We start from the raw sequence: 27,102 nt of genomic DNA, 5'->3' as shown, positions 1-27,102 counted from the left end.
GTTTTACAAAAATATATTAACTAATGAATCTTGCTGTTTTGGTGGTTGAACACGGCCTAATAACGTGCATATTTAAGCAAATATTATATAAGGTATTCAAAGACATTGAGCATATGTAGCATTCTACCCTGGTCACTAGGTCTCAGCAATGTTACCGTAATCTTTGGTGAGACACGCAAACGCCGGATTTGATTACCAGAAAAAATGGCTTTTATTGCAGGTTAAAATCATCAGGCAAAATAATCGCAAATAAAAATCCTGAATAAAAAACAATGCTTCCCTTTGTAGGTTCCCTTAGAAGGTTGTAAACAGGTGTTCTATGCTCTCACTACAATAATATTGAATTTATAAATAGGAAATCCTACTTCACGGAAATTCAGTTATCACGGTCGTATCTGTAACCAATCAGCTGTGTTAACGGGGGATTACTGTATTACAGAGTTACTGCTCTAACAAAGTGCAAGTCATTGCATCTGTCAAACAAGAAAAACAGCACTCGCAATGCAATTTAAGTGTTTGCCTTTATAAATATGCCGAATATATGCAAATTTTCAGAACATGCAAAATACTGGGAGGAGGAGATGCAAATGGGATCATCTAGCACCCGTTGGTGTTTTTCAGTCTATATTTAGCTTGTTTGAAAGGCAGGGGCATACTGCCGTGCTATGCACAAATGGCTGCGGCCATTGTGGCAAGAAGGAGGCATACTGTAGGTGCAATGACAGACCTCCTTCCCAGTGCCTCCCAAGACCTCCGAATCCATGGCTTCAAACCTCCTTTTTCGTTTACGGCCACTCTGCTCTACCAAACTCACCGTTGTGACAGCCGACACAGCACGAACAATCTTAATTTAATTAGGGCAGTCCGGTCCACTTTTGCACCTGTTAAAAATGATGCATGCAATCATAGTGGATCACCCGCAACAGGCCCACGCTCTTTATTTGGGATCTTCGTAGATCAGGTCCGAAGAGTCTTCATCTAAGGGTGTGTTGTCAACTCCCACAAAGACATATTTGCTGGAATCTTGCACAAACAACAAGTCACATTCACACCTTCAAACCATGCAAGGCTCCACACAGTCTGGCATGGTTCAACATGTTGCCCAGCTTTGATGCATTCTGGTTTTATTTCCCACTCAATCCTAAGGTAATGGATGGAAGACGTCACTGCTACAGTTCTGTGCTTCAACATCAGCGAGCACCGCGTATGCAGCGATGGGGTTCAACTTGAGCAGGACTCTACAGCTGCAGGAAGCAGCTGTGATAAATGAGCAAGAGATCAGCCAAGTTACATAAAATGCTTCTGCTTTCTGTGGCGGTCCACGCTCTTTTCAGCTGGACACACTTTAGAACAGAAGGACTCAGGAGTTTGTCAAGTAAATTCATTTCAATTAAAATCGAATGGGATTTTGAACGAAGTGAAATAATGGAAGTGGCGTACGCATATTTTGTTCAACTCCAGTTTATATCCATCAGACAACAGTGACCAAAGTAAATAAATCCACACAGTGTAGTGAATCGCAGACTTTGTGTGTGTTGGCCCAGCTGTTACATAAGTCTTTTGGTAGAAGTTTTCCAACAGGTGTGTGTTTTAATTGCATCCTCATGTGACACCCCCCTTGTATGGTACATGAAACCTTGTTCGTACAAAATGTACAAAAAATCTTGACCATGCCAAAAAGGCGCTTGGGTTACTGAGGATCAGTAGTATTTCACATTTGGGAGGACACACAACATTTCAAAGAGGAGGTTGGCGCCGGTCAGGGCAGTGTTTCCTGTCAAGGGGGAAAAAAAAAACAATTTAGTAAAACAAGATTTAATAAAGTACCATATCATTTACAGCCTATATTCAATTAACCGCAGCCGCACCAGGACAAAAAACATTGGCAAGCTGTGGCTGTAGGCAACCTCCTGATGTAGCTTTTATTAACTCCATAAGATGCCAGTAGCTCATGAGTGATCAGCATCCAGTCACTTCATCTAACTCTGCATGCACATAAAAATGTTGGTTGTGCAACTCAGCTGCCTGAGTGGTGTTACACATGTTGTGCTGTTGTTCACAATGAACGTAGCGGCAATATTCAATCTGACTGAGCAGTTTTCTTCTTACCATTATTCCAACATTGGAAATTCTGACTGGTAGAGTCCTGCTTGCAGAGTGGTGTGCAGTCAGGGCCAGCAAAGCCTTCTGTGCTGGCCTAACACCTACCAGAAGCACTGACCTACATTAACAACTAGAGCTGCAACAATTAATCGATTAATCGATGGTTAATCGATTACCCAATTAATACAAAGCTATTTTGGTAATCGATTAATCGTTTTTTTATTTAAATGTGTAAATATCCTCTGATTACAGCCTCTTAAATGAGAATATTTTGAATTCCTTTAGTCATCCATGAAAGCAGACCTACAAGTACTATCTTTGATTTTTAGCAAAAGCAAGATATTCACACATATTCAAAGTCAGCTTTGACTTTGGAAAACAGTGATGGGCATTTTTGCCTCTTTTCTGATATGTTGAAGGTCCAACCACTAACTGTAGGTGCTTGCTTCATATTCACTTGGTCCATCTATGGCCAAAAAAATTATTCCATTAATTGAAACAACAAGCTTCACATTAGTAGGCGAAGAAAATGATCATCATTTTTGTGCACGTTTATTGTTTTACTGAAGGTATTTGACAAACATCCATTCATCTATGCCGCTTATCCTCACTAGGTATGCTGGAGCCTATCCCAGCTGCGTTCGGGCGAGAGGCGTGGTACACCCTGGACTGGTTGCCAGCCAATCGCAGGGCAAACAACCGTTCACACTCACATTCATACCTATGGACAATTTAGAGTCGCCAATTAACCTAACATGCATGTTTTTGGAATGGCACATGGCTAGCAAGGCTGTTGCTCTATAAAGTCGCATATTTAATATTGTTTTGATACTGGTTTTCGATACTGGCTCTCACGGTGTCTGGTGAAAAAAAAATCTTGCCAGCCCAACCAAATGCACAGCCCGTCACCGTGCTTGCATCTCAACGTTGACCCAACAATACTGTTTGATTTCTTTGATGTGCACAGATGGAGACGACACAATTAAATCTTCCAAGCTGTTGCTAAGTATAGCAGTATTCAGTATTATGCTACATTGTTAGGAACTGTACATCAGCATAAAGCAGTGGCTCTCTATTTTCTGTCATGCCCTCCCACAAACCACTGTATGAGTTGCTGGCACCAGCATCATTCAAGCATGAATAAACACACTAATAGACCTGCCAACCTTGAAGAAATTTTATGAGTTGAGTCCCACTGCCTCTCAAACCACCGTTGACACCTCACTGCACCCTGCCGGTGGGGCATGCCCCACTATTATTGGCAATAATTGATCCAATTAGCCTATTCTGCAATCATTTAGAGTAGGTAAAGTACCTGTTGTATCATAGGGCGGAGACACCTCAACCAGATCACATCCAACAAGGCTTAGTCCACGGCAGCCGCGAATGATCTCCACACCCTCAATTCACACAACACATCAAATATGTCTTTAAGAAAATCTGATTCCTGATATGCTGTGTAATGGACAATCAGTAATGAAAGTCTGTGTACCTGTATGGGAGTGAGCCCAGCAATCTCCGGTGTGCCTGTTCCAGGGGCAAAGCCCGGGTCCAGAGCATCAATGTCAAAACTGAGGTACACGGGGCCATTGCTTACCTGACCCCTGATTTCAGCCATGAGAGGTGCCAGTGATTTGAACCAGCATTCCTCTGCTTGTACCACCCGAAACCCCTGAAAAACAAAAATTCTTGCTTATTTCATCCTGCGACAAATGTCAATCACAATGAATAGGCTGCAAAATGAAGCTGTACTAACGCCCCACATTGGTGCCTGTTTAAATTTACACAACAATGGCAACTGTTCCCAAAACGAGTAGTTCAGACATACAGTGGTGTGTGACTCCTTCCTGATTTCTTATTTTTTTTTCATGTTTGTCACACTGAAATGTTTCAGATCAACAAACAAATTTAACTGTTAGTCAATGACAACGATTGGACACAGAATGCAGTTTTTAAATTTAACATTTTATTATTAAGGGAGAAAAAAAATCCAAACCTACATGGCCCTGTGTGAAAAAGTGAAAACCTGATAACTAGTTGGGCCACCGTTAGCAGCAACAACTGCAATCAAGCGTTTCTGATAACTTGAAATGAGTCTCTTACAGCGCTGTGGAGGAATTTTAGCACTCATCTTTGCAGAATTGTTGTAATTCAGCCACATTGGAGGGTGTTCCAGCATGAAGCTTTTTTTTAAGGCCATGCCACAGCATCTCAATAGGATTCGGGTCAGGACTTTGACTAGGCCACTCCAAAGTCTTCAGTTTGTTTTCTCTTCAGCCATTCAGAGCTGGACTTGCTGGTATTTTGGATCATTGTCCTGCTGCAGAACCCAAATTTGTTTCAGCTTGACGTCACGAACAGATGGCCGGACATTCCCCCTCAGGATTTTTTTGGTAGACAACACAATTCATGCTTCCATTTATCGCAGAAAGTTTTCCAGGTCCTGAAGCAGTAGAACAGGCCCAGACCATCACACTACCACCACCATATTTTACTGTTGGTATGATGTTCGTTTTCTGAAATGCGGCATTGTTTTTACGCAGTAATATAATGATGTAATGTAATGTAATGAGACACACACCTTATTTTATTTTACACCTTATTAGTATTTTCCCAAAGGTCTTAGGGTTCGTCAAGATGTGTTCTGACAAAATTGGGACAAGCCTTAATGTTCTTTTTGTTCAGCAGTGGTTTTCGTCTTGGAACTCTGCCATGAAGGCCGTTTTTGCCCAGTATCTTTCTTATGGTGGAGTCATGAACACTGACCTTAACTTAGGCAAGTGAGACCTGCATTTTGTGCTCAGTTGTGTTGTCATTGACTAATATTTACATTTGTTTGATGATCTGAAACATTGAAGTGTGACAAACATGCAAAAAAAATAAGAAATCAGGAAGGGAGCAAACACTTTTCCACACCACTACACATACGAAACATAATAACTCACAATAATCATTTGTCGACATTATAAAAACCATATAAAACCACAAGGTTATTAGAAGATGAACACTATCAAGCACAGTACCTGTGCCCGACTCCACTCGTACGAATCAGCGGAGTAGCCCGAACCTCGCAGGCCGATCTGTACCACTCGCTTGCAGTCCAGCAGGCCCTCCTCCACACATCGCCTGAACGGGGTCCCATGGCCTATCTTTTCCCCCAAGACCACATTGCTTGTGTCAGAGTGAGCATCCACATGGATCAGCCCCACTGGGCCATACCTGTTTGTACACAGTAGAATAGTAACTACAGTATATTACATATATAAATAACTATATGTTAGGCATCTGTCACTATGTTCTTCATGCAAATAATAGGCTAATTGGTAATTAAATAAAATATATGCAGCTTCCTTTATGCAGATGTACAGTTCCTAACAATGCAGCATAATGTGCTTACTTCTCAGCAACGGCTTGCAAGATTGGAAATGTAATTGTGTGATCCCCACCTATGGACATCGTAAAAAACAAAACAATGTTTGGTCAACGTATGATATGCAAACAGGATTCTATTTTAAATATGTTTGGGCCTCTGCTATTTCCCCCCAAAACATATTTTTTGGAACATATTTTGTGGAGTTTTCTGCTTACACAACTTCTTACTGTACTGAGGTCTTCAGGTGCCTCCCAGTTTTCACACTTTGAAAACCATTGCAGTACATTTTTCTTTTAAAAGCAGGGGCCCCCATTTTTGGTTCATGATTAATCCAACCAAGCACACTCACCCATAGTCAGAGGAATGCAGCCAAAGGCCACGATCTTTCTATAGGCCTCCCTGATGCGTCTGCATGTGTCCTTCAGGTCGTACATATTCACATTTACATCCCCAATGTCAGCCACCACCAGAGACTCAAAGGGAGCAGCCCTGGTGCCACTGTTATAAGCCCTCAGCAAGGCTGATTCCACTCGGATCTGCCGGGGACCAAACCTGAGATGTTGGACGGGAGAGTCTTTTACTCAGTTACAACTTCTAACTATATTCCAAATATGATGATAACTTTTTAAATAGCGTTCAATACACTGCAATACATCACTGGGGAAGTTTTAGTGGTCACAAAACATGATGAAAATGTTAATAAATGTTGTTGAACAGGCATACAACTAAAGTACATGACACGATCACAGTATTAGCAACACATTGATAGTAGCAAGATGAAACTGAGATTTTGCTATTATTTTCTACGTTTATTTTCAAAAATATCTGCGATGTTGTTGCGTTGTTCATATTGTCACATCGTCCCTCTTTGTCATGAAAATTAATCCCAAATCCACAAAAATCCCAAAAAACATTTCTACTGCATTTCAGCTGTGCCACAAAAGGACGAGCTGGCATCATGTTGGTGATTGTCCGGTTAAGGTGAGATTGCTGACAAGGACAAAGAGCGAAGATGACTCCGTCATCCTGATTGAGTGAGAATAACAGCGTGGAAGCTTTAAAAAGGATGGTGGTGCTTGGTATCCTTGTTCTGATAAACATAGTGACCTGCAAGGAAACACGTGCAGTCATCATTGCTTAGCACAAAAAGGGCTTCACAGGCAAGGATATTGCTGCTACTAAGATTGCACCTCAATCAACCATTTATTAGATCATCAAGAAATTCAAGAAGACAAGTTCAATTGTTGTGAAGAAGGCATCAGGGCGCCCTAGAAGGTCCACTAAGCGTCAGGACTGTCTCCGAAAGTGGATTTAGCTGTGGGGTCGGGGCACCAACAGTGCAGCGCTAGCTCAGGAATGGCAGCAGGCGAAGGCGAAGGCGAAGGCAAAGAAGAAGGGCGCAAAGAAGCCACTTCTCTCCAGGAAAAGCATCAGGGACAGACTGGTATCCACAAGTGAATTGACAGCAGCAACAATCAACCCTGCAAATATTGACTTTTTACATGAACTTCAAGTAACTTTCAATAAAAGCATTTCACACGTATGAAATGCTTGTAATTATACTATAGTATACCACAGTAACATTTGTCAATAATATCTGAAAACACTGAAGCAGCAAACTTTGTGAAAACCAATACTTCAAAAATGTCACTCAAAACCTTTGGCCATGACTGTATTTACTTTGTGTCGGATCGATCAAAAATTGCAGAATCGCCCACCCTGCTAATACAGTAACTAAAACAGTAACATAACTAAAACTAACTGCGCGCCTGCACCTAAAGTACAACTAAACAAAGTGCAGTTACCTACAATCCGTTAATAAAGGCACCTGCTGTGTTTCAGTGGTCAATGTAAAAGCATCAGTTTCGCTATAGCTGTTATGTAATTATAAGAAAATATCGTAATAGCACCTGGCCCCGGGTCGGTTGGAGGTCCCTGTATCAATCGGAACGCCAATGAAGGCTGCATCCAGGCCGTCCACGGTGTCCTGGAAAGGCAGTTTGGCCATTGTGGGGATTCCGGACACTCTCGCAACAAACTCGGCGCTTGGTGGAACATTTAAGCGTTTCCCGAAGCATTTTCTGCTGGGATTGTCACTTGAAACTCCACATTCCGGGGCACCAACAGACGGCCGAAGTCGTCGCGAGAAGGGACGTGCAGTAAGCCAAGTGGAAAACATAAGAGGGCAACGACTGGCAGTTGTCAACATCATTCTTCGCCGACTGCTGCTCAACTCCACACAAAAGTAAAACTTCAACTTTTGACATTTACCGAGGCTGTCGGTTGTTTTAAAATATACCACACGCCTTACAAAGTACAATTCCAATTCCAATAACTGTATTTTGTAAAGTAAGTATTATTGTCTGTGTTACGTATTGTAATTGATCAACATTAATAATCATGACTTGTTTCGGTATTCTAGTCTAAATTATCAGTTACATTTTGTCAATAAAGTTTATTTAAAAGTTACTGCGGCACTTGTAGGTGTGGTTTTCACCAAGGACACTAGAATTTTAGGGTTGTGTCGCTGTACTTCCGTAGTATGCCCTGCGCGGGTTTGGCCGCCATGATAGTAAGGAGAAATATCGCATTGTAAATATGTCGTCGGCACGCTGCCCTGCCATTAATTGCTCTAATAGACGGTCCAAAAGACCACATTTGTCATATTTCAAGTTCCCCCAAAACAAAGACAGGTATGTGATATGAAAATGTTCTAGATTTATATCACTGGTTGTTGTAAATAAACAGGACAGTGGACAAGGCTCACAACGTGTATATTGTGTGGGACTTCCACACAATATACCTTAAAGGTAATTTGTTTCTCTATTACTTATTACTTAAATAAATGTTGCAGTGTGTAAATACTTCCTGTTAATTATCCAAATAATATAAGTATTATTATTCTGTATGTTAATTGTTAAACGTTGGTAACACTGTAAAGAAGGAAAAAAGTCAATCTAAGAAGGAGAATGTTTCTTTCATATCGCTGCTCAGGTAGTTGACATCTACATGTAGGTCATATTATATACATTATATAGATACATAAATATTCATTGTGTTCAGTAAATAACATTCATCCATTTTATCAAAGCGTATAACTTTATTTTATACTCATGTCAGCGCTAGTGAATACATTGTACACTATTGTGCGCCTAGCCCCGCCTACCATCTTGCTCACCATCACGGCGGACTTTTCCCTCCAGAGAGAGAGAGACCAATCCTCTTTCAACTCTAGCATCCTTGGTTTTATACGTCACCAGCTAAGGACTAGACTAGCTGGTCAGAGAGCGGGCAGGTTTCGAACAAAACACACTTGGTTCATCCCCTCAGAGTAGCTACAACAAGCAATAATGGTAAGACAAGTTTTCTTGTTTTTTTTGCTTCCCAAATTGTCTTCACATGTTTGCTGTTTTTTTTTATAGATGCATGATTGGATTAAAGATCAAAGAGTTTATTAGAGCGTTACGGATTAAGGATTTCTGAATGTTTCTCCTCGGGCGGGAAATAGCCACATTTTCATCATGGCGTCGATCCGTTAGCCAAACGGTTCTATGTAATGCAGAACGTTATTTCGGACCACCATACCCGCTTTTAAACTCATATAGGGCTTTGTGTGATCTTGACTTTCTGACTGGTTTTTGACCCTGTGGCACTGTGTAGAAAATGGATGTACGGCAAATCTGAACGAGTGCGGGTTTTTTTCCCCTCCCAACATGTCTGACTAAAACTAATCCCGGCCTCTACAGTAATCTCAACTACGCAGTTTCGCATTGCAGCAAGCCTGCAGCAAACGATCAATAAATCCCATCTGAAAAGACTTTCCTAATGAATTGATGACATTTGTTGCTGTTAAACTGTTCACCATCGAAACGCAGTAAGAAGGATTACACGTGCATAATTAATAGAGACAAATAATTATAGGAGAGCCTTAAGATATTGTTTTTTTTAATTTCAGATTTAAAAAACTGTTTGGGGAAAATAATCAGGCATGTTGTGTTCTAATGCATCATGTTGTTTGAGATTGCATAAAGTCTTCACTCCCTGCTCCACAGCGTGAGTGTATCTCCATCCACGTCGGTCAGGCTGGTGTCCAGATTGGCAACGCCTGCTGGGAGCTGTACTGTCTGGAACACGGGATCCAGCCGGATGGACAGATGCCCAGTGACAAGACAATTGGGGGTGGAGATGATTCCTTCAACACATTTTTCAGTGAGACCGGAGCTGGAAAACATGTTCCCAGAGCTGTTTTTGTGGACCTGGAGCCCACAGTCATCGGTAAAACTTGCTGAAATAAACAGTTGTTTACTGGTCTGGAATAGTCTTACTCATTTTCACTGACTATCTCCTTAAAAGATGAGGTGCGCACTGGGACCTACCGCCAGCTGTTCCACCCTGAGCAGCTGATCACTGGCAAGGAGGATGCTGCCAACAACTACGCCCGTGGACACTACACCATTGGCAAAGAGATCATAGACCTAGTGCTGGACAGAATTCGCAAACTGGTACGTAACTTAATAGTTTTTATTTTATTTATTTTTTATTTTCATGTTAAATAGAGGCAATAAGCAACATTGTTTTACTAGGAGTTTTATTGTAAGTGAATGTTTATCTTTTCCCTATGTGGTCAGGCCGACCAGTGCACTGGTCTCCAGGGCTTCCTGGTGTTTCACAGCTTTGGCGGTGGCACTGGCTCCGGATTCACCTCCCTTTTGATGGAGCGTCTGTCTGTAGACTACGGCAAGAAGTCCAAGCTGGAGTTCTCCATCTACCCAGCTCCCCAAGTGTCCACTGCTGTGGTGGAGCCCTATAATTCTATCCTGACCACACACACCACTTTAGAGCACTCAGACTGCGCCTTCATGGTAGATAATGAGGCCATCTATGATATCTGTCGAAGGAACCTCGATATTGAACGCCCTACTTACACCAACTTAAACAGGCTGATCAGTCAGATTGTGTCCTCTATCACGGCTTCCCTTCGTTTCGATGGCGCTCTCAATGTTGATCTTACAGAGTTCCAGACCAACTTGGTGCCATATCCTCGCATTCACTTCCCTCTGGCCACCTACGCCCCAGTCATTTCAGCTGAGAAGGCATATCACGAGCAGCTCTCTGTGTCTGAAATTACAAACGCCTGCTTCGAGCCAGCTAATCAGATGGTCAAGTGCGACCCTCGTCACGGCAAGTACATGGCGTGCTGCCTTCTGTACCGTGGCGACGTGGTGCCCAAAGATGTCAATGCTGCCATTGCCACTATCAAAACCAAGCGCTCCATCCAGTTTGTGGACTGGTGCCCTACTGGTTTTAAGGTGGGCATCAACTACCAGCCACCTACTGTGGTTCCTGGCGGTGACCTGGCTAAGGTTCAGAGGGCGGTGTGCATGCTGAGTAACACCACTGCTGTCGCAGAGGCCTGGGCTCGACTTGACCACAAGTTTGACTTAATGTACGCTAAGCGCGCCTTTGTTCACTGGTATGTAGGGGAGGGTATGGAGGAGGGAGAGTTCTCTGAGGCCAGGGAGGATATGGCCGCTCTGGAGAAGGATTATGAGGAGGTTGGAGTCGACTCCATTGAGGGCGAAGATGAGGAGGAAGGAGAGGAATATTAAAAAGTGAAGAAATGTTTTGTTCTAAATGTACTTCAAAATAAACTCCTGGTCTAAATAAACTCCTGTACCATGTGGGCTCTTCTTTTAGTTGGCAAAACAAATATTTGATACTGTAGTTTCAATTTATTCGTGAAGTACTTCTCTACAAATGAAATAAAACAGGAAAATCTAGAAATTAAAGCAGTATTTCCAAGCAAATCATTAAAACATCGCTTCCTAGTGATGGTGATGATAATGACCCTAATATTGTGTTGCTATCCGTTATGTAGCAAGGTTACAGGACACGACGGTTTACTGCGAAAGCGGCTCAACAAACCCAGGCTTTGTGCTCAAGATGCAACTCGCCAAAACCTAACATCTGCAATCAGACTTAATTGATCCCACGATGGTGGTTATCGACTTTGTCAAGTCCAGTTTTCGGCTTTGTGCTAAGTGCGCGTTCACATGAAAGGGGGTGGTTGACGTCATATTATTCTACTTCTGCTGAAAAGTGAAGCGATCCAGCCAGTGTAGTTTACAAAAAGTGAGTACGTAATTATTATGGACCATTATGAGGAGTTCCCAAAAGATTATGACTGCTTAAAGCAACACTGTGGCCGCCAATCGAGCGAAGAAGGACTGCTGACAGAATAATGCTGAGCATGTAATGAGCAAGTTAACACTGACTGATTATACTAACTATTCCCTACTAGTCGTTTCATTTATCAACACTCAACATTGCAAAATTTTGACTTTTTAACACATCCGTTTAAAAATTAAATACATTGGAGCAAAAACGTATTAAAATCTTTGCAGTATGTCTTCTTGTTGTATCTCGTTGTGACCACTAGATGGCAATGTTGACGTCAATATTGCCTTTTATTCCTGGTGCTCGTGTGAGCATATTCGATCGTCTGAAAAACGATAAAATATGACAAAATCTCGCTTATAGATGGATAATATCATCAGAGAATGCTCTTTTCTTCCATTTTTTCCCTCCATGTCTCCTCGGCAACCTAGTAGGTTCTCAATAAATGGTGACGCCATAAACAGTGAAACAATGGCACTTTCATAGCTGATTTTACGCGCACATTTAGCCTAAATTACCATGGTGATACAGCTGCTTTAAAAGAGAGCTACTTTCGCTGAACACAGCTCGCTAACCCACTAAATTCGCTGCGAACATGTGTGGCAGATGGGCGCCCTCTACAGGCGTAACACTCCCCCCAACCATGATCAGACGTCCACACTTCATGTGGATGAAACCAAAGGAGCAGCGAGGGGGCCTGAGTCTCAGGTTAAGTACAAGGTAAAAATGTAAATTACAACAGTAATTGCTCAAAAGTAAACATATTTAATTGTTAATATTATATTATATGAATTATATCGCAGATCAAGAGTCTCAAACGTGTGATTTCACAACGAAAATGTGAAATAAAATGGAGGGCATTGTCAGTCGATATGAGTTGGTTTAGCCTTGACTGCAAGTTGGAACAGTGGAAGATGATGATAAAGGTGCCGTTCATTTGTGTGAACAAAAAAATGGAAAAGACAAACTCAAAGCCATCAGGTGCACAATTTAGAAAGAAGAGGAAAGAAAGAGAGGAGAAACGGGCCAAAGATAAAGGTATGGAGCTACAGCATCACTTTATGTACACCGCATTATGGACTCAAAACAGATCAAATAAGCTAACATTACTTGGTGGCTATAGACGAACTGCTGTTCATCTGTTTTCTTTAATTCCCTGAATGTGGATTTAAGTCAAATGCAGTTTTAAGGTGAGCTTGAGCTTGTAAAATAACCACCTTTCTGTAGTTGGAAAAAGTTGGAAGTGTGTTGAGGTGGGGAGAAGGGGGGCTGGGAGGGGTTGTACTTGAAGGATTTGTGCACTGCAAAAAAATATTGTCCATTCTAGTTGTGTTGTTTTTATTTATTAATACATGTTGTAGGCTTTTGTGGCAATGTATAACTCAAAACATATATTTTACAATTTTTAAAAAATTGCCTTTGTTGGGGGGCGCCACACTTCGGTCCGCCCAGGGCATCTTTCAAGCCAGAACCGCCACTGCCCCTGACTGACAAATTATTATTGACCTCAGTATCCAACTCAACTCTGTCTACTTATGGTTTGTCATTTTCAATAAACCAGTTGATCCAAGGCACGTAGTTCCTCACTCTGGTGTAGACTCCTGGGAAGTAGGGGTTGGCACAGCTGATACCCCATGACACGATGCCCTCCAGGTAGCCATTGCAGATGAGGGGACCACCTGAGTCACCCTGTGGATGGCCCACACAAAAGCAATGTGACAACTGCCTTTGAGGATACTGCCATGTATACAACAATCGACAACAGACTTTTCCTTTACCTGGCAAGAATCTTTGCCCCCCATTTGAGATCCAGCACACAACATGTTTGAAGTGATCATGCCCCCGTAGTAATAGGTGCAGTAAGGTATGACGGTGACATCCACAGCTCGTAGCACCGGGGAAAGGATGAAGCTGTACAGTGACGTCATACCCCACCCGCTGACTATGCAGACGCCATCTTGGAGCGGAGAGCTGTTTACATCTGGCAGCTTGGCCGGTTGGACGTTGGTGTTAAGCTGTGCAGGTTCGCTTAACTAGATCGACAATACACCAAGTTAGAACGCTATACATCTCCACGGACCATTTATAGTGTGTTCAAGCTTCTACTTCATGTGCACCTTGATAAGCATGATGTCATTGTCAAATGTCCTGTAGTTAAACTTGTTGACATATATTTTGGATACATTGAAGATCTGCTCAAATCCTTCTGTTGCAGTCAGTTTGTCTTCACTTAATATCACCCTCATTGCATTGCTCCTTGAGGTCCAAAGTAGATACAAAGTATGCTACATTATATTAAGATGCAGTTTTCATGGCACATTTGTGACTGTTCTTGCGTAATATTAATTATTAACAGACTAGTGTCAGCACTTACGGCCTCCAGCAGTGGGCAGCAGACACCACCCATTGGGGATGCACCAGTGTTCCTCCACAGTAGTGCTGCCATTTCTTCTGCAAGGTTCTTCTATACTGAAGGGAAGCCTGAAACTTGATGGAGTACGGCACGACCTTATAACCTCCAATAATCCTGGCTGTGAATGCCTCTATAGACCGTGGGAAAAAAAGGATATTTTTTATTCAAATTTTGTATTGGATTTTATTAGATTGCGCAAGTTTACCTAACCGTGTTGTTCTACACATAGATGACCATTTTGTTATGTATTATCGTGCATGTTTGGAGTGCGTCTAGCATGACAGTCACCACACTAACCACATATTTACAGTCGGACAGGCTATATTATATCTTCACAAATTTACATTATTAAGCCAGAAATTGGGCTACACTGTGGCCTAGTGGTTAGCATGTTGGCCACGCAGCAGAAGATCGGGAGGATCTGGGTTCGAGTCTCCGTCGGGCATCCCTGTGTGGAGTTTGCATGTTCTCCTCGTGCGTGTGTGGGTTTTCTCCGGGTACTCCGGTTTCCTCCCACATTCCAAAAACATGCATGTTAGGTTAATTAGCAACTCTAAGTTGTCCATAGGTATGAATGTGAGTGTGAATGGTTCTTTGTCTATATGTGCCCTACGATTGGCTGGCGACCAGTGCAGGGTGTACCCCCAGTCAGCTGGGATAGGCTCCAGCATCCTAGTGACGATAACCGTCATAGAAGATGGATGTATGTACAGTGTATGCAAATGTCTTAAAATGCAATATAAATTTATTTTTTGGAAATAACATATACCGGTAATTCATGACATTTCCACAATATATAGCCAATATATTCTTTAAAAATAATATAGAGAAAATAACATTTTAAAAATATCAGAAAGCAATGCAAATGGTAACAATAGGGTATGACATGGCAGGTATTTATGCAAATATCTATTATGGAAATGAACTGTAACATCTGATTGACATGAACATTCACAGTGTTTTTCAACTCCACCTGAGAGCCAACAGAAGTTACCTGTAACAAAGAAAGCCAAAAGTAGCAACACCGATCTTCTCAGCGGAACCATCTTTTTATCTCTCACCTGTAAAAACACAAATAGACGTTCAGCAGCTTCATTGGACAGATAATCTACCATGCATCCGTCTCAGCAACATGATCACTCATGGGAACGATACAATTCATGATGACCTGGAAGACCTTGCTAATGTGACTTTCAAGCTGAAGTTTCAATATTAAACACTCAGACATTGTTGTTACCAGCATTATTCTTATGTAGACTGGTTGCATCTTGACATTGTGTGAGAAATATCACTCACCTGGAAACCCAAACACAGCAATCTTCCACAGTTCTCCAATAAATGAGGCCACTTCTCTGCTGTTGCCTCTTATAGTGTAACCACATTCTACCAATCTTTTGTTTAAATCATCTTGTCTGTGACAAGACTATACACACACAACAATGAAACTGACCTAGTTGACACAGGTACTGTATTGAATAGATGCTCTAGTTTTCTGCTTGCACTCTGGGACATGAATTCCGTCATGTTGGCACCACCCCTCTGCACAGACATCAACATGAGTAAAGAACAAAAAAGAAATAAACATAGCTTATTATGACTCATTTGAGTAATTGGGAAAACATATACTGACAATAAAAAGGGCAGATAGGAGGAATCACAATGAAATGTTATTATTATCTTATGTTATTGTTTGAAAGAGAATATGGACGATGTGAACGTGTGTGTGGGGATAGAGAAGCAGCACAGACAAAACAATAAACTTGTCCAAGCCAACTTAGCAACATGGAAATACAGGAGCGCGAGTATTGTTTTTGTTCTAACATGCAGCACCTCGTCCCTTCTGCACAAAGAGCTGACCCTTTACACATTACATCCAAATAAGACATTTTCCCACACAGTGTAAACCTTACTCTGCAAGTCACTATATATGGCATGTGACCAATGACAGGAAGGCACAACCATTCAGACGGGAATGTTTTGTTATAGGAATGATATATCTAAAAACAAAAAGTCAGTTCCCCGGTGGATCTGGTCACTAGAAGCTACAAGCAGGACTGATTTTGTTGCTTTTCATCCACAATGTGAAAAAGTAGGGGTGCTCTGCTGGTGAAAAAAGGACCTGTTGGCCAAAGACGGAACTTTTATTCTGTAGTACTCTGCTAACTGACCTCAGGGGAGCACAAAACAAAAGAAAAACAACACCTACAGTACAGGTCAAAAGTGTTTCACACCACATTTTCTTTATCTTCATGACTATTTAGACTGTAGATTCTCACTGAAGGCATCAAAACTATGAATGGAATTATGCACTTAACAAAAAGTGTGCAATAACTTTAAATAGGTCTTTAATTTTAGATTCATCAAAGTAGCTTCTTTGATAGCGCTGCAAACCCTTGGTGTTCTCTCAATGAGCTTCATGAGGTAATCACCTGAAATGGTTTGCACTTCACAGGTGTGCCTTGTCAGGGTTACTTCGTGGAATTTCTTGACTTATTAATAGGGTTGGGACCATTCAGTTGTGTTGTGTGTGTCCAAACATTTGGCCTGTACCGTACAATTTGGAATATGAAAGACTCTTGGTTTATAGTAGAAACAGTACTGCATGTACAACGTTACACCCCAGGCTGAAAATACAGAACATATAGTAAGACACATTTTAATGCGTCCATCTTTTCCACTTGTCCTTCTGAAAAGCACTGACAAAGAGCCACAATAGTCTTTATTGGATAAGGGAGAACTCGTACATTATGTTCTGCGTCTTGATTGGCTGTAGACCATTGTCAATCAGTCTCCTTTGTGCCTTCGCTAGCAAACTGCATGAGCTGCTTGCTAACCGCCAATAAACAATAGAAAAAGAAGAAGCTAAACCAACCACTGATCTAAAAAAAAGACTGGATCGAGCTTCTATTGTTTTATTTTTGAAGCCAATGGAAATTTGCGGCGGCCATCTTGGTGAGACCACTTTGCTGTGAGACAACAGTATGGCAACGCACTGGTAAAACTTCGATTGATCGTATAGCCACCAAAATCAACTGCTAAAGGTTATAACTACTCAGATTTATACGCTTTTGTGTCATTTAACGGTAACTGTACAACACGTGATAGGAAGGCACTCCAGCGGGTGATCAAGACCTCACAGAACATTTTGGGGCAGCCCTCCCCTCACTGCAAGACATTTATAAATCTAGAGTCCTACGCAGAACACACAACCTCATCAAGGACAGCACACATCCACAACACTCATTATTCACACTCCTACCGTCAGGCAGACGCTACAGGAGTTTGAAGTCCAGGACCACAAGGCTGGCAAACAGCTTTTACCCACAGGCCATCAGGCTCCTCAACGAAGCACTCGCACACGCCGCACGCAACACACGCACACACTCATAGCACTTTATTTATTTATTTATTTATTTATATCTGTATTAATGTCTCTTCTGTTGTTGTTGCTTAATTTATTGGTATATATGTTTATGTGTTTATGTTTCTTATGTTCTTATTCTTTCTTGTGTTTTCCTTCTTTTCTTGGGAGAATGAACAGAATAAGATTTTCATTGCATGGTATAACTGCTGTTTTACCATGCACATGACAATAAAACTCTCTTGAATCTTGAATCTTGAATCTTGAATCTTTATCAAGCTAATAAGATGTATTTTAGCTTCGAGACGGACGAAAAATTGGCTGTGTGGCAGCCTGCAAACATTGTTTACGTACGGAATTTAAAGTCTATCTTTGTCTAATTATTTTCCTACGGTAAACCATTATTTTTTTTTTATCTCAGGATAAGGTTAAGGCAGGAAGAAAGCAGAAATTTTGTCACATGTCTTCTACCTTTGCGTGAATCATGTGTGGTATCAGAATTAATGTAACTTGGTAGTTGTGGTAGCTTTTAAAAAAGCTGTTTTTTGGTACAAAAAGACATTAGATAAGTGCAAATACTCAAAGCCTACTGTAAAAAACTGCATAGAAATAATTTTATCATTGATTGCTAGGCTAGGCACCAAAAAAAGGCCTAGTTGTTACAGGAAGGTGTAACTAGAAAATTCTTGCAAAACCACCCATCAAAGTTCATACTTGAACTTTTGGTTACATTTCGAGAACTTTTCAAAGCAAAGCCGTTCAAGTAGTGGCACATATATCAGGTCAAAAAAAGGTGCCAAGTAAAAGTACTTACGAGTGGAAGGTTCTTGGGAAGTGCTTTTTAAGTTGTGTTTCCTCATCCTCACTTCCTTCACTGGCACTCCTGATGTTTTTGATGATTTTTCACTAATTCTGCGTTCGTATACCAGCACAATCACAAAGCTGTGGCGCGTAAGGTGGTCTCACCAAGATGGCGGCGATCGAAAAAATCTGGCTTCAAATTTTGGCTCGTGAAAACAATAGGTTGCTCGATCCAGTCTTTTTTTTAGATCAGTGAAACCAACTAAATGAATGTTTGGTTTAAGGAGTAGGACAAGGTGGAGGACGACGGCAGGAGCAATATGTTTTAACAAGTATACAAAAATGTTACAGCAGAATGAAGCACAGTCAGAGCAGTGAAGATGGTGAGTCACTTAATAACTTATTGTGTCCAATCTTTGTGAACTTTCAGAGCGTTTAAAATGTGAGAAAATGTTATTGCCTGTCTGGAAAAAGTGTATTAAATGTATTGTGAGGGGTTTTACAGCCTTAAAACATATATAATTGGAAAGAAATTAAGTTGGCTACTTCGCGGATTTCACTTATTGCGGACTATTTTGGTAACCTATACCCCGCGATCAACGCAGGAACAATTTACTGTATCAATAACTCGTCACTGACAAGTTTGAAAACTTTTAAATTAATAGAATCACTCTTTAAAAAGACTTTAAAAGTGTTTGATAGAAAATGACTATTGTTTCATTCTCCAGAAATACAATATTCTTAGTTTGGAGAATTTTAGAACATTTGAACTAGCCTGTTCAATGTATAGTTTTTTAAATGGACTGCTTCACCACCTTTGGGTGAGTTTATTACGATGAAATCCAAAATGAATGGAAAGGTAACAATAGCCTCCACTAGAGATGACTGTGTGATACCTTACAGATGCACAACATTCAGCCAACAGGTGTTATCAGTCAAACGTACAGAAATTTGGAACAACATCGCAGTTGCTATAAGAGACGCTACTACCTTCTATTCATTTCAAATCCATCTCAAACAATGGCTTAAGTTATTGTGTTTTATTGTGTCATTTTATTGTCCATGTACTGTCATTGTCACACAGGTCTCTTGTGTGACAGTTTGGTGTTTTTTCGTTGTCCCTTTCTTTGACCTGTCAGGTACGACAGACGTAAAGTAGCCTTTGGGCTAATTCTGGCATATTTACACGCAAGTGTTCATGGATATGCACTGTCCCTTTTTAAATAAATAAATACAAAAAATCTGGCAAAGGAACCTCGACATCGAACGCCCAACTTGAACAGGCTGATCAGTCAGATTATACCGATTATACCGTGGTGACGTGGTGCCCAAAGATGTCAATGCTGCCATTGCCACTCTCAAAACCAAGCGCTCCATCCAGTTTGTGGACTGGTGCCCTACTGGTTTTAAGGTGGGCATCAACTACCAGTCACCTACTGTGGTTCCTGGCGGTGACCTGGTCAGGTTCAGGTTCAGAGGGCGGTGTGCATGCTGAGTAACACCACTGCTGTCGCAGAGGCTTGGGCTCGACTCGACCACAAGTCTGACTTAATGTACGCCAAGCGCGCCTTTGTTCACTGGTATGTAGGGGAGGGTATGGAGGAGGGAGAGTTCTCTGAGCCCAGAGAGGATATGGCCGCTTTGCAGAAGAATTATGAGGAGGTTGGAGTCGACTCCATTGAGGGCATGTGGGCTTTGTTTTTTTTGTTGGCAAAAGAAATATGTTAATGACATTGGTACTGTAGTTTCACTTTATTCATGAAGCATTTCTCTACAATTGGAGCTGAAATAAAACAGGTTTTACCCATGAAACTCATTTTGAAGTCTCATGTCTTACTTGATGACCTGAAATTAAAGCAGTATTTCCCAGCAAATCATTAAAACATAGCGCTTACTAGTGTTTCTAGTGATGATTATGATTCTAATCGTGTGTTGCCATCCATTATGTTGCATGGTTACAGGACACTGACTGACAAATCATTATTGACCTCAGTGATCCAACTCAAGATTTTCAATAACGAAGTTGATCCAAGGCACGTAGTTCCTCACTTTGGTGTAGACTCCTGGGAAGTAGGGGCTGGCACAGTCACCCCATGACGCTATGCCCTCCAGGTAGCCATTGCAGATGAGGGGACCACCTGAGTTACGCTGTGGATGGCCCACACAAAAGCAATGTGACAACTGCCTTTGAGGATACTGCCATGTATACAACAAACGACAGCAGACTTTTCCTTTACCTGGCAAGAATCGTTGTCCCCCATTTGAGATCCAGCACACAACATGTTTGAAGTGATCCTGCTCTCGTTGTAAGGGGTGCAGGAAGGAACGACCTTGACGTCTACAGCTCGTAGGGCAGGGGAAAGGATGAAGTTGTACACTGTGCAGACGTCATCTTGTTGGAGCGGAGAGCTGTTTACATCTGGCAGCTTGGCCGGTTGGACATTGGTGTTAAGGTGTGCAGGTTCGCTTAGCTAGATCGACAATACACCAAGTTAGAACGCTATACATCTCCATGGACCATTTATAGTGTGTTTAAGCTTCTACTTCATGTGCACCTTGATGAGCATGATGTCATTGTCAAATGTCCTGTAGTTAAACTTGTTGACATATATTTTGGATACATTGAAGATCTGCTCAAATCCTTCTGTTGCAGTCAGGTTGTCTTCACTTAATATCACCCTCATTGCATTGCTCCTTGAGGTCCAAAGTAGATACAAAGCATGCTACATTATATCAAGATGCAGTTTTAATGGCATATTTGTGACTGTTCTTGCCTAAATATTAAGGTAACAGACTAGTGTCAGCACTTACGGCCTCCAGCAGTGGGCAGCAGACACCACCCATTGGGGATGCACCAGTGTTCCTCCACAGTTGTCCCGCCATTCCGTGGCTGTATACGGAAGAGTAGCCTGAAGCTTGATGGAGTACGGCAAGACCTTATGACCTCCAATAATCCTGGCTGTGAATGTCTCTATAGACAGTGTAAAAATTCAAATTCAAATTTTGTATTGGATCTTATTAGATTGCGCAAGTGTGGTGTACTCATATATGGCTATTTTATTGTGTATTGATGTGCACGTTTGGAGTGGGTCTAGGATGACAGTCATCACACTAACCACATATTTACAGTCAGAGAGGCAATTTTAAAATATTCACACATTTACATTACTAAGCCAAAAATCTACAGTGTCTACAAATGCTATTTAAATGTGTTTGTTTTTTGGAAATAAAAATTAATTCATGAAATTTGCACAATATATACCCAATATATTCTTTTAAAATAATGTGGAGAAAATAACATTAAAAAAAAATCAAAAACCAATATAAATAGTAACAATAGGGTATGACATGGCAGGTATTTATGCAAATATCTATTATGGAAATGAACTGTAACATCTGATTGACATGAACATTCACAGTGTTTTTCAACTCCACCTGAGAGCCAACAGAAGTTACCTGTAACAAAGAAAACCAAAAGTAACAACACCGATCTTCTCAGCGGAACCATCTTTTTATCTCTCACCTGTAAAAACACAAATAGACGTTCAGCAGCTTCATTGGACAGATAATCTACCATGCATCCGTCTCAGCAACATGACCACTCATGGGAACGATACAATTCATGATGACCTGGAAGACCTTGCTAATGTGACTTTCAAGCTGAAGTTTCAATATTAAACACTCAGACATTGTTGTTACCAGCATTATTCTTATGTAGACTGGTTGCATCTTGACATTGTGTGAGAAATATCACTCACCTGGAAACCCAAACACAGCAATCTTCCACAGTTCTCCAATAAATGAGGCCACTTCTCTGCAGTTGCCTCTTATAGTGTAACCACATTCTACCAATCTTTTGTTTAAATCATCTTGTCTGTGACAAGACTATACACACACAACAATGAAACTGACCTAGTTGACACAGGTACTGTATTGAATAGATGCTCTAGTTTTCTGCTTGCACTCTGGGACATGAATGCCGTACTGGTGGCACCACCCCTCTGCACAGACATCAACATAAGTAAAGAACAAAAAAGAAATAAACATTGCTTATTATGACTCATTTGAGTGATTGGGAAAACATGTATTGACAACAAAGAGGACAGATAGGAGGAATCACATTTGCTGACAATGAAATCTTATTTCCTTTTGATGTAGGTGGTAGTTAAAGGGATAGTTTGGATTTTTTGACATGAAGTTGTATGACATCCCTATCAGCAGTGTAGTGCATCAACAGTGACTTACCCCGCTTTCGGTCCCATGAGCCCAGTTCTGGTCAGATTTCGGTGATGAGAAATTTAGTTCCTGTTTGTTGCTGGGGTTACTTAAGTAAAGAGTTTGGCTTCTCAAAACAACATGCGTTCAAAAGAGCAATACATTTGCAACACAAAAATACCGCCTCAAAAAAATCAGACCTCCATGTTACTCTGTCTCTTCCGTTGTATCACTGCATGTTGTCGTCTGTCCATTCTTGTGTATGTGGTGAAGATGGCTGCAACGCTCGCATCTTCCTCCGCTGCGGAGCACATACGTAAACAAGATGGCTGCGACGCTCTCGTAATGACACCACATCTTATGAAACAATGGACAGGCCACGGCGTGCAGTGATAAAACTGAAGAGAAAAATGAACAATTGTGAGGTCTGATTTTTTTGAGGAGGCGTTTTTGTGATGCAAATGTATTACTCTTTTGAACGCATGTTGTTTCGAGAAGCCAAACTCTTTACTTAAGCAACCCCAGCTACTAACCGGAACTACGTTTCTCATCACCGAAATCCGAGCAGAACTGGTCAAGAGCAGGTAAGTCGCTGTTGATGCACTACACTGCTGATGGGGATGTCGAACAACTTCATGTCCAAAATACAAACTAACCCTTTAACTACCACCTACATGTAAAGGAAATAAGATTTCATTGTCAGCAAATGTGATTCCTCCTATCTGTCCTTTTTATTGTCAATATATGTTTTCTCAATCACTCAAGTGAGTCATAATAAGCAATGTTTATTTCTTTTTTGTTCTTTACTTATGTTGATGTCTGTGCAGAGGGGTGGTGCCACCAGGACGGAATTCATGTCCCAGAGTGCAAGCAGAAAACTAGAGCATCTATTCAATACAGTACCTGTGTCACCGTTGATGCACTACACTGATGGGGATGTCATACAACTTAATGTGAAAAAATCTCAACTAACCCTTTAAGTGTTATTGTTTGAAAGACAATATGGACGATGTCAACGTGTGTGTGGGGATAGAGAAGCAGCACAGACAAAACAATAAACTTGTCCAAGCCAACTTAGCAACATGGAAATACAGGAGCGCAAGTATTGTTTTTGTCCTAACATGCAGCACCTCGTCCCCTCTGCACACAGAGCTGACCCTTTCCACATAACATCAAAATAAGACATTTTCCCATACAGTATAAACCTTACGGTACTCTGCAAGTCACTATTTATGGCATGTGACCAATGACAGGAAGGTGGAACTCAAGGGAAGAGCTCAGGGGAAGACAAAATAAAAAACAACACTTACAATTTGAAATATGAAATACTCTTGATTTGTAATAGAAACAGTACTATATGTACTTTACATCACAGGTACAGAATGAAGACACATTTTACCGTTGTCTGTCTGAAATGCACTGGCAAAGAATTTGACCCTCAAAAGTGTCTTTCCCACAGAGATTCTGTGTAAATTTGCAGCATCAGAGGAATAACAGATTTACCATATTAGCCCGAATACATATACTACTATAGATACAGCATACAGTGTAAATATTGTTTGTCTTTCGACTTTTCCCGCCATGGGTCGGCGCAGCAAGTCAATTGCATGTTTGATTTGGCTTAGTTAAGCCTGTCACGATAAAGGATATATCGATTTATCGAACGATTATGAAAAAAAACAGGTTGATAATTATGAGTCTCAACAAAATAGCCTTAAAAAAATCATACCCAATAGTCAACTATTATACGATGTTCTCCTACAGTCAACACCAAGGTGAAATTTGGAAAACTGCACATTTGCGGGCAGGGCGGGTTACATTGGTGCCATGACCCGGATAGGAGTGAGGTTTGAGGGTGTGAGTGTAACGGATGCCAGCCTCTGTGTACATTAGTAAAACCTCACTCCCTCTGCCTTAAGAGTTGCGCTGAACGTGCGGTCGACTGTCTGGGTTTTTGCCCGTGTGGCCAGTGCTCTCGCCTCGCATTGCAAAAGTCTTGTCTTTGAGCCCCGGAGCGGGCAGTGTGAAGTAGGGTGGGTTACACATATGTCACGGCCCTGGTATGGGGAGAAATGATCACACATGAACTTGTGGTGATTCCTCCACTGTAAACGCCAGTGTGATGTGTAATGAATGAGTTCGATGCCCGCTTTGACACCCAAACTCCTGATGAGCAGAGAGGGTGGCTGAACTTGGGGAGCACACAGGACTCACCTCTCATGGTGACATCAGCTGATGTGCGCAGGGTTCTAAACAAAACAAACCCACGAAAAGCAGCAGGCCCTGACAACATCTCAGGACTTGCACTTCGGGTTTGCTCATCAGAGCTAGCTGATGTGCTTGCTGACATATTTAACCTGTCGCTTGCACAAGCATCTGTACCGACCTGCTTTAAGTCCACCACCATAGTGCCCGTACCCAAGAAGAGCAACGTGACCTGCTTGAATGACTATCGCCCTATAGCACTCACTCCTATTGTTATGAAGTGCTTTGAAAGAATAGTCATGACCCACATCAAAAAGAGCATCCCGGCGGCAACTGTGGACCCTCTACAGTTTGCATATCGCCAGAACCGGTCCACAGATGATGCAGTCAACACTGCCATCCACACAGCCCTTTCTCACCTACAGGGCCAGGACACATATGTCAGAATGCTATTTATAGACTATAGCTCTGCTTTTAATACAGTCAGCCCCCACAAACTCACAAATAAGCTCCTCACACTTGGCCTGTCTCCCTCCCTCTGTAACTGGGTGTTTAACTTTCTCACAGGCAGACCCCAGTCAGTCAGAGTCCACAATCGCACATCCAGCTCAAGAATTGTGAGCACTGGGACCCCACAGGGGTGTGTGCTGAGTCCGCTCCTCTACACGCTCTTCACCTACGATTGCGTGGCCTCCCAGAACAACACCAGCATCATTAAATTTGCGGATGACACTACAGTCATCGGACTGATCACTGGTGGTGTTGAAACATCATACAGAAGAGAGGTGGCGGACCTCATAGCTTGGTGTCGTGATAACAATCTCCTTCTCAATACAGATAAGACTAAAGAGATGATCATCGACCCAAGAACAAGGGAAAAGGAGCCGCATAGACCCCTGTTTATTGATGAGACTGAGGTGGAGAGGGTGAAAACCTTCAAGTTCCTTGGCACACACATCAGCGAGGACCTCACCTGGTCTCACAACACCCAACAAATTCTGAGTCCCAAAGGAGACTGTACTTCCTGAGAAGACTGAGGAAATTTGGCATGTCCACCACAATCCCACAATCCCGTCAGGCAGACGCTACAGGAGTTTGAAGTCCAGGACCACAAGACTGGCAAACAGCTTTTACCCACAGGCCATCAGGCTTCTCAACGAAGCACTCACACACGCCACACGCAACACACACTCATAGCACTTTATTTTCATTGCATAGTATAACTGCTGTATTACCATGCACATGACAATAAAACTCTCTTGAATCTCTTGAATACACAAGATAGAAAATAAACAATATTCCTACAGGACAGGACATAAGTAGCTTTGGAGAGTATAAACCCTTTTCAAGTTATAGCAGTTTTAGCTTTGCAAATACAAACTGTTTCTACTTAATTAACATATTAGGTCACATGAATGCATTAAACATTGCACATGTAACACTATAAATACAGCACAAATGTAAATGTGAGCACACATTCAATTCAAATTGCGCATAACGTTACAACAAGGCACTTCCTGTTAATAAGCAGGCCTAGAAAAACGAGTTATGCAACTCCTCAAACTTAGTCTTTTCCCCGCCTCAAATACAGCTCCAGTACCAGCTTCACACCGCCTATAAGTGTGCACGTTACAGTCATGCTACCATCCTTTCACTAGGACGACATACCTGATGTGGGAAGAAACGATCACACATGACCTTGTGGTGTTTCCTCCACAGTGAACACCAGTGTAATGGAGGAAAGCTCCAGGTGCTCCCCAGGTATGTGGGCAGAGACCAAAGCAATGGATCACAAGCTAATGGATGACAATTACTGCAGAGCACAAATTCACATATTTGTCAGCAAATTTAACCATAACAATGAAATACACAATATAAAACCACTTTTAAACATTTCCTCACCTTTTTTACACTGATAGATTTTTAGATGATTGAATGGATGATCGTTTAATCTTCCCTTTTCAAACACACACATCTAATTCTAAAGCATTTTCAAGGTATTATGTGTATCAATTTTAACCTATCACACACATTTATAATCCGAAGGTGAAAGTTGGCCATAATTCCAAACCATGAACATACTCAGCTAACAAGCTTGTTCTTCTGTGAAGCACGGTGCAGTTTAATGAGGTGTCACTCATGTGCCAAAAAAACCATACCAATATAGTCCGATATCTCATTTTTATGCCAATATCAGCCAATAATGTTGGTCGGCAAATATTATGGAAATCTCTACAATACAATAAATTATTTGTTAGAAACAATTGTGAAAAAAATGGGTGGTCTTACATTGAAGGGCTAGAAACTTACACCCGCAAGCTAGCACATGGCGCCAAATGACTTTTCACCAGCCAAGAGCTTGGTGGGAAGTTATCAAACAACAGAGATGCAGCTAAGTTGAGTAACTATATTACTGAGTGTACTGAGTGTATTACTGAGTCTGACATACTGCAC

At 41.5% G+C, this 27,102-nt stretch overlaps 4 protein-coding genes across 10 annotated transcripts; 2 read left to right on the top strand and 2 right to left on the bottom strand.

The window, feature by feature from the left end:
• Window positions 1-793: 793 nt before the first annotated feature.
• agmat (agmatine ureohydrolase (agmatinase)) lies at window positions 794-7,903 on the bottom strand. The gene is made up of 7 exons (XM_054778335.1): window positions 7,387-7,903; window positions 5,826-6,028; window positions 5,501-5,549; window positions 5,127-5,322; window positions 3,596-3,775; window positions 3,419-3,503; window positions 794-1,774 (listed from the first exon to the last, which is right to left on the bottom strand). Exons 1-7 carry the CDS (start codon window positions 7,686-7,688, stop codon window positions 1,701-1,703), a joined length of 1,089 nt encoding a protein of 362 aa, XP_054634310.1. The 5' UTR covers window positions 7,689-7,903; the 3' UTR covers window positions 794-1,700.
• Window positions 7,904-8,661: 758 nt separating this feature from the next.
• LOC129182334 (tubulin alpha chain) lies at window positions 8,662-11,144 on the top strand. Its single transcript, XM_054778323.1, has 4 exons — window positions 8,662-8,829; window positions 9,529-9,751; window positions 9,830-9,978; window positions 10,105-11,144. The coding sequence occupies exons 1-4, from the start codon at window positions 8,827-8,829 to the stop codon at window positions 11,083-11,085; spliced, it is 1,356 nt and encodes a 451-aa protein (XP_054634298.1). The 5' UTR covers window positions 8,662-8,826; the 3' UTR covers window positions 11,086-11,144.
• Window positions 11,145-12,988: 1,844 nt separating this feature from the next.
• Window positions 12,989-26,393, bottom strand: LOC129182360 (trypsin). Of its 7 annotated transcripts, none has more exons than XM_054778374.1 (6): window positions 26,317-26,357; window positions 21,685-21,751; window positions 14,028-14,196; window positions 13,771-13,909; window positions 13,432-13,686; window positions 12,989-13,342 (listed from the first exon to the last, which is right to left on the bottom strand). In XM_054778374.1, the coding sequence occupies exons 1-6, from the start codon at window positions 26,341-26,343 to the stop codon at window positions 13,187-13,189; spliced, it is 813 nt and encodes a 270-aa protein (XP_054634349.1). In that variant the 5' UTR covers window positions 26,344-26,357; the 3' UTR covers window positions 12,989-13,186. The 7 variants fall into 7 exon arrangements, with proteins under 7 accessions (XP_054634349.1, XP_054634377.1, XP_054634386.1 ...); XM_054778402.1 differs by lacking the exon at window positions 26,317-26,357 and adding an exon at window positions 21,987-22,169; XM_054778411.1 differs by lacking the exons at window positions 21,685-21,751; window positions 26,317-26,357 and adding exons at window positions 15,061-15,127; window positions 15,517-15,582.
• On the top strand, window positions 18,584-20,100 carry LOC129192858 (tubulin alpha chain-like). The gene is given in 3 exon segments (XM_054797262.1): window positions 18,584-18,611; window positions 19,521-19,696; window positions 19,699-20,100. Coding segments are annotated over 3 exon segments (462 nt in total). The 3' UTR covers window positions 19,957-20,100.
• Window positions 26,394-27,102: the final 709 nt, after the last annotated feature.

The sequence above is a fragment of the Dunckerocampus dactyliophorus genome, chromosome 1 (genome assembly GCF_027744805.1).
Source record: "Dunckerocampus dactyliophorus isolate RoL2022-P2 chromosome 1, RoL_Ddac_1.1, whole genome shotgun sequence".
Lineage (NCBI taxonomy): Eukaryota > Metazoa > Chordata > Actinopteri > Syngnathiformes > Syngnathidae > Dunckerocampus > Dunckerocampus dactyliophorus.
This window is presented reverse-complemented; position numbering and strand designations above follow the sequence as displayed.